This window comes from Schistocerca cancellata, chromosome 1 (genome assembly GCF_023864275.1).
Source record: "Schistocerca cancellata isolate TAMUIC-IGC-003103 chromosome 1, iqSchCanc2.1, whole genome shotgun sequence".
In the NCBI taxonomy this organism is placed as follows: Eukaryota; Metazoa; Arthropoda; class Insecta; order Orthoptera; family Acrididae; genus Schistocerca; species Schistocerca cancellata.
The window spans coordinates 863,520,364-863,535,883 of NC_064626.1; the positions used below are offsets into that span (position 1 = coordinate 863,520,364).

A 15,520-nucleotide genomic window follows, 5' to 3' on the forward strand; every position below is an offset into this window, starting at 1 on the left:
TTGTTCTTATGTACGAGATATAACACCACATTAGTCAGACGGTATAGAATAGCCCAACCATCCACCTGTGCCTGATTTCTAACTGTTGCACTGAAATGTCTTCACTCTCAGAAGTGGGGGCCCTTGGAAGCAATCGGTTGTGGCTGCCGTGCTGCCGCAGCTTCACTTTTAGACAAATAACACATGTTCGGGATAGCCTTCATCTATCTAGCTGTGTTGTGTGGCCCACTGACCACCCCCGGCCATGTGCGTCACCGGGAGGCTGCTGGCTGCTCCGACCGCAGCTGGCCGAAGACTGCTTGCTGGGACAGGATGCGTGGTGGTAGGCTGTGCAGCCACAACTTCCTGTGCGGCCACCAGCAGATGTTAGAAAAAGCATTCTGGAGAGTTCTCTGGAATTTCGTTGTTGTTCCAGGGGGGGGGGGGGGGGGAGGCATGTTTGTGAGGAATATGTTTAACAGCTTGCAGAAGTGTCCTGCTCTCGAGTCCTTTGTCCATCTGTGACTGATGTCCACAGACAGGAGACAGTATATCACCAGATGGATGTCTTTGTCTACCATCAGCAACAGAATAGAAGTGGCCTGTATTCCTACCTATAGTGAGGAGACTGAGGGATGAGAGGTGGTAGGAGGGAAGGTAAGATGGACTCTAAGATATTTAGTCCATGACCGCACAATGAGGTGGACACACAGGCATCTGCTGCCTGGCGTGAACTTCTGGGGTTGGTTTTACGGTAGTTGTGTCATTACAATGATTTTTCTCAATTCCCAGTACATCAGCGCTTTATGACCCATTGTATATGAGTGCTGGTTTTTTTTAATGACAGTTTCTATGAGTAATTAGAACAGTGAAGCATTTTCCATCAGTTGTGGTAGGCTGTATTGGCCTTCATAGACTTCTGTGACGGTTTGCTGCCCTATCCCTTCTTACTATGCATCAGTGTACAAGTTGCTCAGCATCTATACCAAGGCGACCTCGAGGGGGCAGTGAAATAGAATGAAGTTGTTGAGAAATAAGGAGAGCACTATTTATGAGTATTTCAAGCCCCATGACCGCATGGTGTTTGTCGAGCAATGCAGTGGGAGTCGTCTGTAGCGAACTCAGACGCCAAACAGCGATAGGCATAGTGCTGAGCTACACGCTGCAGAAAACGCACTTACTAAACTCTTCTCTGTTCCGCACCAACATCTCGTCAGATGAGCACATTTCCTGCCAAATAATTTACCGCCAGTTCACAAGTGGAACAGAGAGATTTATTTCGACTTGTAGGCGAAGGGATCACCCTATGTTGAGCTTGAGTACGTCTGCCACTGGTTCTAATGAGTATTGTGAATTTTTTTCCTCAGTGGGATGACACCAGTTGTATGATATCGTCAATTTTTGAGCTGTATTGCTATTTTAGGCGCTCCTTGTGTAGCGCTATGCAAACAGATGTGTAATTAGGCTCAATCCTTATCGTTAATTGCGAAATTAAGACCGATATTTGCTTCAGTTTCCCGCGCAAAATAAATAGCGTACATTTACCTTAAGTACCTCTCCTGCAGCTGGACTGCTTCCTTGTGTAGGGGAGTGCCCTGGGCTTTCCACCCAAACGGACTGGGTTTTGAGTCCCAGCTATTTTGAATTTCACGCCAACTCCTGGGTGTGGGGATGAGTGGGGCTTCAGCAAAGTCTTGGGACAAAGAAATTCCGAGCATGTTTGAATTTCCCGCCAAAATTTGAAATTCCCAGCAAAAGTCGAAATTCCCAGCAAAAGTCGAAATTCCCACCAAAATTCGAAATTCCCGCCAATAGGGCAGGTGGGGAAGGGGGAGGAGAGGGAAGGGGAGAGGCAGAGACTCATGTGCCGGCTGGGGAAACCCTATGACGTCATTTATGGGGTCACTAACTGAGGTACCGCCATTACGCGACTATTCATATCCAAGCATAGGTTAAAGCCTCTTAGCCGGCCGGAGTGGCCGTGCGGTTCTAGGCGCTACAGTCTGGAGCCGACCGACCGCTACGGTCGCAGGTTCGAATCCTGCCTCGGGCATGGATGTGTCTGATGTCCTTAGGTTAGTTAGGTTTAATTAGTTCTAAGTTATATGCGACTAATGACCTCAGAAGTTAAGCCGCATAGTGCTCAGAGCCATTTGAACCATTTTTGAAAGCCTCTTCGAACTTTCTGAAATTGGACAGCAGTAGTACATTCCAGTTACCTGGATGTGACGTCAAGATAACACAGCTACTAGTTTACGGTTCCTGTCACAGATCTCTCTAATAGAAAAAGATACCAGGGTTACCATGCATGGGGATGTGGTTTCTATTGGTAACTGACTAGAAGGATAATGTTCTCATGCGTTGCTTATTGATACAAACAGGAAGTAAGTAAGGTATCTTTTGTACAGTTTACATTAAATGTTCTATTACCGCTAAGTCTTTCTGACACAGCAACAGCTGGTCGTCTTCACTATCAGTAAGATTAGCCCTGCCTTTAGTACAAAAATCTATGTATTAGTAATGGCCATATTGACTGACTTACTGCGTAGACTTCATGGCATAACCGTCTAATTACAGCTGTAAACCTATAAAAAATCACTTACAGTGGAACCTTGTAAAGCGAAAAAATTTATCCCATATAAATTAATAAAATACGATAAAGCAATCTATGCAGAGAAAGTACCAAAAGTTTTATCTTATTCAAAGAGAATTATACGTACAGTATTATGAATTTTATGTTTCATGATACATAACTAATTCTTTTTAATAGGGAGCTGTCTATAGTCATTTGTCACTGCCGACGCTTCAACACTTGACGAAAATGCGACACAGCATTATCCTCAAATAATTGTGCAGAGCACATATCCACCTCTTTATTGGGGTGATGATTTTCAGTGTACGATGCAACAGATTCCCATGTTTTCAGCATTTCTCTTATAGCGTCAGAAGATTGCTGCTTTTCTGTTACCGCATCCTCCTCGTCGTCTGAAGAACTCCCCTCCACAACTTCCCGTTGTGAAACACACTGCAACTCCATAAGCTCTTCCTTGGTCATTTCTTGGCTGTGATCTTCCACAAGCTCATCGATATCATTGTTATCCACTTCTAGCCCTATGCTCTTGGCCAAAGACACAATCTCGTTGACTGCGGGCCGCACAGGTACTGCACATTCGACAATGCACTCTAAGCTTCTTCCAAGCAGAAGTGAGAGTTCTCTTGGTAACCTATTCCCACGCCTTTTCGATCATCTTGACGCAGGCAATGATGTTGAAGTCATCTCTAAAGTGCTCTGAGAGTGAGATTGGTAGCTTCAGTCAACACAAAGTAATACTCGAAGAGTGTTTTAGTGTAGAGTTCCTTAAAGTTAGGAGTGGCCGAGCGGTTCTAGGCGCTACAGTCTGGAACCGCGCGACCGCTACGGTCGCAGGTTCGAATCCTGCCTCGGGCATGGATGTGCGTGATATCCTTAGGTTAGTTAGGTTTAAGTAGTTCTAAGTTCTAGGGGACTGATGACCTCAGAAGTTAAGTCCCATAGTGCTCAGAGCCATTTGAACCTTAAAGTTAGAAATAATCTGCTGGTCCATAGGCTAAAGTAACAGAGCGGTATTGGGAGGCAGAAAATGGTTCTTGATGAATTGAAATTCTTCAAGAAGGTGTTCTTGCAGGCCTGGGGAATGAATAGCAGCATTGTCCATGACAAGCAAGACATGGAGTGGCAGATTCATCTCAAGCAAATATTTTTTCACTGAAAGACCAAACACTTCATTGAGCCAATCACAAAAAAGATCACTTGTCACCCAAGCGCTGTTGTTGGACTTACACATCACATTTAACCTGCTCTTCTGGACTTTACACTTCTTGAAGGCTCGTCGTTTTTCCGAGTGGTAAGCAAGCAGCAGTTTAATTTTCAAATCGCCGCTTGCATTGGTACAGAATAGCAGTGTGAGACGGCCTTTCGTTGCTTTGTTACTGGGCAATGCATTCTCCTCTGTTGTTGTAAAGATACGCTACGGCATCTTTTTCCAGAATAGGCCCGTCTCGTCAGAATTCGAAACCTGTTTAGGCAGATAACACACAGAATCTACGAGCATCTTGAAATTGCTGATGAAGTTCTCTGCTGCCTTTGTGTCGGAGCTGGATGCTTCGCCGTGTCTGACAACGCTGTGGACGCCGGTTATTCACTTACACTTCTCGAACCACCCACGGCTTCCCTTAAATACTTATTCGGCCGCTGAAGAACCTGGCGTCTTCTTAGCGAGGTCGGTGAGGATCATTCACGCCTTCTCACAAATGATGTTCTCGTTAATAGTGTCGCCTTGCAATTGCTTTTCATTTGTCCATGTAAGGAGCAACCTGTCGACATCGTCCAGAATACGAAATCGTTGTTTCGATACTCTTGTCACTCCCTTTGAAGCATTTACCTTGTTAATCTTGTCCTTGTTCTTGAGGATAGTGCAAATAGTTGATGAAGACCGATTGTATGTGTGTGCTAAATTGTCAACGCTCACACCACGTTCTCGTTTTCTGTGATTTTACTTTTCATTTTTATGGTCATTTTCTTTCTCTTGCGGCTTTATCTTCGGCGACATTTCTACGAAGATTACTAGAACTTGCACGTGGGAAAACAATGTGTGAACACAAGTTTAGAAAAAAATGTGTGATCACAAGCTGCACTAAGATGGCAGCAGAAAAAGTGCCAAACCCAGACTGCAGTACGTTCTAATGACATTGTTCGTATGCCGCTGTCGACTATGAGAGGTGTTCATATTGTTGAACGTTTCCCCTGCCGCGTGCGAACGGTTGGTGACATCACACTAAATCGTTGTCACTCATTATGCGAAACATCGCTCGTTAAGCGAGTCATTTTGTTACAATTTGTTTTGCCCGTTATGCGAATTGCCCTTTATGGGAGGTGCTCGCTAAGCAAGGTTCAAATGGCTCTAAGCACCATGGGACTTAACATCTGAGGTCATCAGTCCCCTAGACTTTGAACTACTTAAACCTAACTAACCTAAGGACATCACACACATCCATGCCCGAGGCAGGATTCGATCATGCGACCGTAGCAGCAGCGCGGTTCCGGACTGAAGCGCCTAGAACCGCTAGGCCACAGCGGCCTGTGTTAAGCAAGGTTCCACTGTAATCTGAAACGCGTAATTTTATACATAAATATTTGTGGCATTCCAGGATTAACAAAGGCTTATCTCTACCAAAATTTTTCTCAACAACTGTGCATCTCCAATAGTATAATGTGCAGAAAACCTCTCAGGTTATGAAAGATACCGTAGGATTGCTAACGTTTTTATGCATATTGATGAAAAACTTCTGCATTTAAATTTTGCGTTTTGGTATCTGCATTGTTCTGAAACTGTGTCAGATGTTTGTCTGAAAGCTATTTTCGCACGTATTAGCATGATTCACTTTGTACTACATGACGTGCCAAACATAAGGTTTGTCGGATTGTGTTTATTCGTTGCACGTGCTTAACGTTGCCTTATGAAGATTAAACTTATCGCAGTCTGATACACATTCACTGTAATACGTATCACACCTGTAGATCTTAAACAAAGAATTTTCTAACACTGCAAAGAGAAGGTGACGTCATTCCACGTGGAGGAGAGAGCACTGCTTACGCCCCTGCCCCTCACTCCCACGCTCCCACCCATGGTCCCTATCACTCGCCGCGCTCTGATAGTTAAGAGCTCGAAAGATAAATCGTCGTCTAACTCTTAACGTTTTTATTTATTACAGACTCAATTCACGCACGACTGCTGTGAAGCCCGGGTTTCGCCATTTACAAAAAAGGATCCAGTTGTTATATGAAGGTATTTTTCTAAACTTGCATGGAAGTTACACTGGTCATAACAGTTATGACAATCGGGCGTAAATCAGACCTCATTCCGCTGTTGTACTGAACACAGAGTTTAGATCCTTGTATGCAGTGTAATCTACTGGACAGCAATGACGTGCGTGCCACATAACTGTCGCATATATTGTTCAGTGTGTGAAATGGTATTTTGACACAACTGGAACACTTCAATAATCGGCGAAACAGTCTTAGCTGTAAGAGGCAGTCAAATGAAATCGAGACAAACGGAAAAAAAAGTTTGTAAACTGTTTACTGTTTCAAAAGTGAACGACATGACTGTTAATACATTTATTCCGATGTGAGATAAGACGGCCAGTGCCTTCATGGAAAAATGTCTGTGTTTGTCTACGGAACCCTGCACCTCTTCGTCCGAATTAAATTGACAGTCACGAATGTCTCTTCAGGGCTCGAAAAATACCGAAATCGCACTGAGAGAAACTGGTACTGTATACAGGCTGTGTACGGGCTCGAGCTTCCCAGCGAAACTTCTGCAGCGTACTCTAAACAACCTAGGCAACAAGTGGGCCCTCACAGATGTCTGGAGTCCTGAAGAAGGGCAGTCGTGGCCGTCGATTTTCTCCAGACAAAGAGGTGCAAGCCTGGGTGCAATCATGGCTCCGTAGGCGACGGCAAACATTTTTCCGGGAAGGCATTGACCGCCTTCTCTCACAGTGCGATGAATGTACTGACAGTTAGTGGCGATTACTTTTGAAATAATAAACAATTTACTTACTTTTTCCATCTATCTCTTTTTCATTTAACTGCCGCTTGTACTTTCATATCCCGATCAGACAGCAGCAGCCATGCAAATGGAAATGAGCGTTTGGCGTCATTGGCCGGGAGGCCCCTTGCGGGGGAGAACCAGTTGCCTTGGTGCAGGTCTCATTACATTCGACGCCACATTGCGCGACCTGCGCGCCGGATGGGGATTAAATGATGATGAAGACAGCACAACACCCAGTCCCTGAGCGGAGAAAATCTCCGACCCAGCCGGGCATCGAACCTGTAGGACGGCAATCGGTCGCGCTGACCACTCAGCTATCGGGGCGGACAGCAGCAGCCATCATCTTCCACTTTTCGTCAGAAGCGCAAAAAGCAGGACGTGTCATGGCCGACACATCTAGTGAGAATTCACCACCAAATGGACCAAGCCCTGTCCATTTCGCCCATGCTGTGTTCAACGTATACGCTTCACCGATGGACCTCTGATGGTCGCGTCTAAGATTCCAGTGGTGTGTTTGTGTGCATCAGGTTCACTATGAACACGTGGTTGCTAACTCGTACTAGTACGAATTCTTAGCTCAGCAGTCTCCTGTGCTTCGGAACGCTGAGCAAAGACCTTCGGGCAGAAGGAAACACTCAGCCTCCACCAAACCTTTTAAAGGCGATAATTATTTTTTTTACAAATAATTACAAGGAATACTTCGATGCGACCAGACACGAAGCGAGACGACCACACTTCGGATGGTTCCGCGATGATCTCGGAAATCTGTTAAGCGAAGTTGGCTGAATGCCCCATCTACAAGGGGCGTTCAGTAAGTAGTGAGCACAGTCCTTTCTGAAAGCAGGTTGGTTTTACTCGAGATTCCAATGAACTATTTATTCCCCACTGTTCCTATTGTTCAACACAATGTCCGTTCAATGCGGCGGCATTACACCACTTTGCTGGGAGGGCTTGTATGACTGTATGGTAGCACTCTACTGCTAGACGTCGGAGGCAACGTCTTGCTGCAGCAGAAACCTCCACATCAGCCACGTACTGCTTCTCGTGGAGTGCATGCTTCGTTGGCCCAACCAGATAGAAGTCGAAAGATGCGAAACTCAAGCTGCACAGTGAATGACGAAGAACAGATCAATGAAGTTTTGATAATAGCCTCCTCACCCAATGACTCCACGTGCTTTTGTTCAGCGCAAGGTCTCCGTAGACACTCTGTAAGAGCCTATGAATATCTGCGATTCTTTGGTTTTCCATCAAAAGAAAGTGACAGCTCTCTGCTTGGAACACACCTTTGTTACTGACGCCATTTTGAAGGCTACGTATAGTGCTGCTACCAGTCACAACTTCACGAAACTATAAGGGCTGAAGTGAGAATATTACAAAATGTGCGAAAAACAAATTCTGCATTTTTTTCAGCCGAAGTTGCCCAAGAAAAATAAAATGTGATGCATTAATTACGGAATGCCCCTCGTAGGTGGGTAAGTTGAGAACAGACCCTATCCCACAAAATCCTAATGTTTTTCGAACAATGAGTTCACCTGGCGTCAGTCACATGAACTCCAAGTCGATGACCGTCCATCTCCGATCAAGGACGTAGAGCTTTTCATTTTCGTTCCTCACATCTCCGCAGTTAACGCTGGTAGCGCTGCAACTCTCGTAGGCCTTGAATTTTGTGGAGTCCCTCTCCACCACCTACGCACTTTTTGTGTAGTTACTGAAGGACAATAGGTTAGAGGACAAATGTAAGGACGTAGAGGCTTATCTCACTAGGGGTAAGGTAAATACTGCGTACAGGAAAATTAAAGAGATCTTTGGAGAAAAGAAAACCACTTGTATGAATATCAAGAGCTCAGATGGAAACCCAGTTCTAAGCAAAGAAGAGAAAGCAGAAAGGTGGAAGGAGTATATAGAGGGTCTATACAAGGGCGCTGTACTTGAGGACAATATTATGGAAATGGAGGAGGATGTAGATGAAGATGAAATGGGAGATACAATACTGCATGAAGAGTTTGACAGAGCACTGAAAGGCCCTGGGAGTAGACAACATTCCATTAGAACTACTGACAGCCTTGGGAGAGCCAGTCCTGACAAAACTCTACTATCTGGTGAGCAAGATGTATGTGACAGATGAAATACCCTCAGACTTCAAGAAGAATATAATAATTCCAACCCCAAAGAAAGCAGGTGTTGACAGATGTGAAAATTGCCGAACTATCAGTTTAATAAGTCACAGCTGCAAAATACTAACGCGAATTCCTTACAGACGAATGGAAAAACTAGTAGAAGCCGACCTAGGGGAAGATCAGTTTGGATTCCTTAGAAATATTGGAACACGTGAGGCAATACTGACCTTACGACTTATCTTAGAAGACAGATTAAGTAAAGGCAAACCTACATTCCTAGCATTTGTAGACTTGGAGAAAGCTTTTGAGAGTGTTGACTGGAATACTCTCTTTCAAATTCTGAAGGTGGCAGGGGTAAAATACAGGGAGCTAAAGGCTATTTACAATTTGTACAGAAACCAGATGGCAGTTATAAGAGCCGAGGGGCATGAAAGGGAAGCAGTGGTTGGGAAGGGAGTGAGACAGGGTTGTAGCCTATCCCCGATGTTATTCAATCTGTATATAGAGCAAGTAGTAAAGGAAACAAAAGAAAAATTCGGAGTAGGTATTAACATCCATGGAGAAGAAATAAAAACTTTGAAGTTCGCCGATGACATTGTAATTCTGTCAGAGACAGCAAAGGACTTGGAAGAGGAGTTGAAAGGAGTGGACAGTGTCTTGAAAGGAGGATATAAGATGAACACAACAAAAGCAAAACGAGGATAATGGAATGTAGTCGAATTAAGTCGGATGATGCTGAGGGAATTAGATTAGGAAATGACGTACTTAAAGTAGTAAAGGAGTTTTGCTATTTGGGGAGCAAAATAACTTATGATGTTTGAAGTAGAGAGTATATAAAATGTAGACTGGCAATGGCAAGGAAAGCGTTTCTGAAGAAGAGAAATTTGTTTACATCGAGTATAGATATAAGTCTCAGGAAGTCGTTTCTGAAAGTATTTGTATGGAGTGTAGCTATGTATGGAAGTGAAACGTGGACCGTAAATAGATTGGAAAAGAAGGGAATAGAAGCTTTCGAAATGTGGTGCTACAGAAGAATGCTGAAGATTAGATGGGTAGATCACATAATTAATGAGGAGGTATTGAACAGAACTGGGGAGGAGTTTGTGTCACAAACTGACAAAAAGAAGGGATCGGTTGGTAGGACATGTTCTGAGGCATCAGGGGATCACCAATTTAGTACTGGAGGGCAGCGTGGAGGGTAAAAATCGTAGAGGGAGACCAAGAGTTGAATACACTAAGCAGATTCAGAAGGATGTAGGCTGCAGTAAGTACTGGGAGATGAAGAAGCTTGCACAGGATAGAGTAGCATGGAGAGCTGCATCAAACCAGTCTTAGGACTGAAGACTACAACAACAACTGAAGGACAGAAAATATACAACTATTTAACATGAGTGTTGGTTCCTTAGGATTTTCCTTCTCCGAAAGTTCCCCTAATAGCTGAGTCTAGTAGAGGTGTCCCTACCATAGGACACCTCAGTTCTCAGCCTTAATCTTACAGCAGATAGGTGTTGACACCTTGCAGGCCTATAGGTGACGCACAGGCTGCCCCGTCACAACACGGCTTGCTAGTGGTCGAACCCAGTTCGTCTGATGTTGGCATTTCGCATGGGTGTGATCCGAGGATGCCGACTAGTGCCGTTAAGGCTTCTCTCCACCAACCGATATTTGGACTGTAAAATACTAAAGCACCCATACCCCATGCCCTCATCTCTGACTCGTGTCACCTTGTAGTAATATCTGTCCATGCCCAATATCCTCCAGATAAACTGTCATGTTGTTTCGAATGAAGCCAATTTAATTGAAACTGTATGGTTCCAGCAGCGATCTTTTCAGGTCTCAAATATCTATAACACACTATATATATTGATGTGCAGTTTTAACAGAATGGATTGTCCGCCAGGCGCTTATATTCTTAGCCAAAAAACAGATTGTAATAATATTTAGAAACTATATTTTGCAAACATACAATTTATTAAAAGTGACAATGGCTATTGACATGAACAGACTAAAAGTAGGGTGAATGAGAACGTCAGGTGTGTTTGCTGTAGGATTCTAGTGGTAGTCGTGTATAAGATATATTGTAGAGTTCCCACACTGACACTTGTACGTACAATACCTGTGGTAGCACACACTAGAGATCAACACAAATGCCTGTAGTAGTTATGTGGATTATGACCAGTAACGAGACATTTGACCATTCCAAAGTCTGTGCAAAATGACCACCGGTAGCGGCAATACATGCTTCCTGGTGTGGAACGACCGCTGTGCAATTGCTAGCATTTCAGCGGAGGTGTCCGGGAAGGCTATAATAATACGTCGTTGCATAACATGGGTGCGTCCTTGTAGACAGCGTCTTTCAGCTTTCCCCACAGAAAAAGGTTTACAGGCAACTTTTTTTTTTAATCTAATTTTGTTCGTTACATCTGCTCGGGGCGGGCGTTGCAAGACACCCGTTTCAGTTCGTCTTTGATCCATTAACTCAGTTTTTTTTATTACAGAGGGTAGCTAACCCTCTGACCCAACACGCTGAGTTACCGTGCCGGCAGCTTCAAGTCCTGCGAATGGGTCCTCTGTGTCCAATTCAACGATTTGGAAGCAATTCGTGAAGACACTGTAGTACTTCATGTATTATAGGCTGGGCTGCTATCATGTTGGTACCAAAGGCTCCACCTAGTCAGCAAACGTGGAAGATGGTCTGTTAGGAGGCTGCGATAGCTGTGCGCGTTCAGTGTCCCATCAATCAATAACGAGCCTAACAGCTGATGGTTCACTATCCCACATAACATGTTTACAATCCAAAGACGCTGAAGCTCCACCTGACGAAGCCAAGGGGATCGCCAACAGACCAACAGTGCGTGTCGATGGAGAATACCTTGGACACGTGCCTGGCCCATGCTGCTTCCTCGTACGATTGCGCTGGAGAACACCTGCGGGTTAACTACAACAGCAGCAGCAAGAACATTAATTTCCCCCTCTTCCGTCGTCACTTGTTTCCTCCTGTTACGTTGTGTAGGTGTTACGCTACCTCTTCCACGTAACTGGTTGAAGAAGTTGATAAGTAACTGCTGAGATGGTTGACGTCTAATACGCCGTAAAATGACTAATTGCCTTCTTCCCTCGTTCTCTACACACCACGAAAATGTCAGCTTTTTCTGCTTTGGTAAATCCCATCGCCCAGCCACAACCTACAACTTGCACTGTCACACACTAACTGACTAGCACGTCGCGATGCATTCAAGCAACACACAAGCACACTGTAAGCAAACATAACAGCATCGTGCCTAGTAACTAGGCAGGTTGAATCGCATAAACTAGCGTCGATGTGGAAACTTTTCAAAATACGATATCTCGTAAGCGACTCGCACTAGAATCATGCACAAACACCACTGAAGTTCTAATTTTCCCTAATTTCAATTTCTTAATGTCAACAGGCATTGTTCCATTTAAGAAAGTGTATGTCTGCACAAAAAAGTATCATTACAACTTGTTTATTGGCTAACAATACGAGTCGCTGACTACCAATCAAAAATGGTTCAAGTGGCTCTGAGCACTATGGGACTTAACTTCTGAGGTCATCAGTCACCTAGAACTTAGAACCACTTGAACGTAACTAACCTAAGGACATCACACACATCCATGCCCGAGGCAGGATTCGAACCTGCGACCGTAGCGGTCGCGTGGTTCCAGACTGTAGCTCCTAGAACCGCTCGGCCACCCCGGCCGGCGACTACCAATCCATTCTGTGAGAACCACATACCAATAGCAGTTTCCGTTTTCGCAATATTTGCGGTGCAAGATTTAGGTGAACCACCATGTGTATGTAGACTGAAGTGACGAATGGAAATCTGAAGCAAAGTCAGGATTTGAACCTGGGTCTCCTGCTCACTAGGCAGATTCCCTGTCCACTGCGCCACTCTGCCACAGTGACTTTGCACAGCTGCATAGACTACCCTAGCACCAGTACCTCCTGAGTTCAAATACCCATTCACGCCTCATCCCACTTGGAGTTCATTCTAAAATCTAACAGCACTCGAGAGGCTCACCAACTGTACTGGAATAGCACCACGCAGCTATGCCAAGGCACTGTGCCAGGGTGAAGCAGTGGTTAGCGCATACCTAGTAAACGGTGGACCCTGGTTCGAATCCCAGCCTTGTTACGAATTTTCATCCGTCACTTCAATATATATGTCACGAACCCTAATCGTTTTGACCAGTGAGTGAGAGATGTGGAGTGACTCACTGCCGAACCAGCAGCTGGCCGTTCCGAGGCTGGGCCTGACGAAGGAGGGCGGCACGCTGGGCTGGATGTCCGCCAGCAGCGTCACGACGAGGCAGAGCGCGGGCGCCAGCCACGCGAACACCGAGTAGCCCGCCCACGCGCGCCACTGCCGCGACCGCTCCTCGGGGTACGGGTGGCGCCCCGTCACGCTCCTGTCAACACACAACACGCAGCTGGCAGGTAGGCGCGTACACGCAGGCTGTGACAGCACAGCTAAGGCGACGGTGAACCAATGCACAAGTCCCCAGTGGGGTTCCCAAATACTAGGGGCGTTCAATAACTAGTGCAACATGTTTTTATCTCCTTGAATTTCAGCTGAAAAAATGCGGAACTTATTGTAGGACATCGTCGAATACTCCCTCTTCAGCCCCAATAGTTTAATGAGGTTCCGACAGATGGCGGCACTACACATAGCTTTCAAAATAGCGTCTCTGACGGAAATGCCTTCCATCTACATACATACTCCGCAATCCACCATACGGTGCGTCGCAGAGGGTACCTCGTACCTCAACTAGCATCTTCTCTTCCTGTTCCACTCCCAAACACAACGAGGGAAAAATTACTGCCTATATGCCTCTGTACGAGCCCTAATCTCTCTTATCTCATCTTTGTAGTCTTTGCGCGAAATGTAAGTTGGCGGTAGTAAAATTGTACTGCAGTCAGTCTCAAGCGCTGGTTCTCTAAATTTCCTCAGTAGCGATTCACGAAAAGAACGCCTCCTTTCCTCCAGAGACTCCCATCCGAGTCCCTGAAGCATTTCCGTAACACTCGCGTGATGATCAAACCTACCAGTAACAAGTCCAGCAGCCCGCCTCTGAATTGCTTCTATGTCCTCCCTCAATCCCACCTCATAGGGATCCCAAACGCTCGAGAAGTACTCAAGAATAGGTCGTATTAGTGTTTTATAAGCGGTCTCCTTTACAGATGAACTACATCTTCCCAAAATTCTACCAATGAACCGAAGACGACTATCCGCCTTCCCACAACTGCCATTAGATGCTTGTCCCACTTCATATCGCTCCGCAGTGTTACGCCCAAATACTTAATCGACGTGACTGTGTCAAATGCTACACTACAAATGGAGTATTCAAAGATTACAGGATTCTTTTTCCTATTCATCTGCATTAATTTACATTTATCTATATTTAGAGTTAGCGCCATTCTTTACACCAATCATAAATCCTGTCCAAGGCATATTGTATCCTCCTACAGTCACTCAACGACGACACCTTCCCGTACACCACAGCATCATCAGCAAACAGCCGCAAATTGCTATCCACCCTATCCAAAAGATCGTTTATGTGGATAGAAAACAACAGCGGACCTACCACACTTCCCTAGGGCACTCCAGATGATACCCTCACCTCCGATGAACACTCACCATCGAGCACAACGTACTGGGTTCTATTACTTAAGAAGTCTTCGAGCCACTCACATATTTGGGAACGAATCGCATATGCTCGTACCTTAGTTAGGAGTCTGCATTGGGGCACCGAGTCAAACGCTTTCCGGAAGTCAAGGAATATGGCATCCGTCTGACTCCCTTCATCCATGGTTCGCAAGATATCATGTGAAAAGAGGGCGAGTTGCGTTTCACAGGAGCGATGCTTTCTAATGCCGTGCTGATGCACGGACAGCAACTTCCCTGTCTCACGGAAATTCATTATATTCGAACTGAGAATATGTTCGAGAATCCTGCAACAAACCAATATTAAGGATATTGGTCTGTCATTTTGAGGATCCGTCCTTCTACCCTTCTTAAATAAAAGCGTCACCTGCGCTTTTTTCCAGTCGCTCGGGACATTACGTTGGGCAAGAGATTCGCGGAGCTGTCATTGATTTCCTTTAGGCGAAAACAAAAAAAAAAAAAAATACAGAGAATCGCAGATACTCATACACCCTTGCAGAATGTGTACGGATTCCTGGCAGTGAACAAAAGCACGGTGAGTCGTTGGACGAAGCGTCTGTCGTCATCACAACTAGGTCGCACAAACCTGTCCGATTTCCCGCGTGCCGGCCGGCCGCACACAGCTATGCGATCCCCAGGAAACTGAAGAATGTGTTCGTCGCCACAAAAATGCAAACCACGTTCTCCTTCTACATGACAACGCGAGGCCTCACCCAAGTTTGCGCAACCGAGAGCAGCTATCAAAACTGCATTGCAATGTTCTTCCTAATCCACCCTACAGCCCGAATCTCTCACCTTCCAACTTCCATCTAGTTGGCCCAATTCAGGATTCACTCCGTGTGAAGCAGTGCATGGATGATGGGGAAGTTTCTGCTGCAGCAAGACGTCGGCTCTGACGTTCAGCAGTAGAGTGCTACCACACAGTCATACGAGCCCTCCCAGCAAGGTGGTGTAATGCCGTCGCATTGAACAGAGATTATGCTCAAAAATAGGGTTTTTTAGCCAAAGGAGGGGGAGTAATATGGTGTATTGGAATACTGAATAAAACCAACCAGTTTTCAGAAAAAAAAGTGTTGTATTGCTTATTGAACGCCCCTCTTACGCTTACATCTACATGATTACTCTACTTCACAATTAAGTGCCT

The 15,520-nt window shown here is 45.3% G+C and overlaps 1 protein-coding gene across 1 annotated transcript in view; it reads right to left on the bottom strand.

Annotated features, from left to right (window-relative positions):
* Positions 1-15,520, bottom strand: part of LOC126108326 (G-protein coupled receptor Mth2-like) — a 137,855-nt gene that overhangs the window by 41,474 nt on the left and 80,861 nt on the right. Inside the window, exon 4 of the mRNA XM_049913579.1 lies at positions 12,930-13,120. Within this exon, the coding sequence (XP_049769536.1) occupies positions 12,930-13,120 (191 nt within the window). The remainder of the gene's footprint in view (positions 1-12,929; positions 13,121-15,520) is intronic.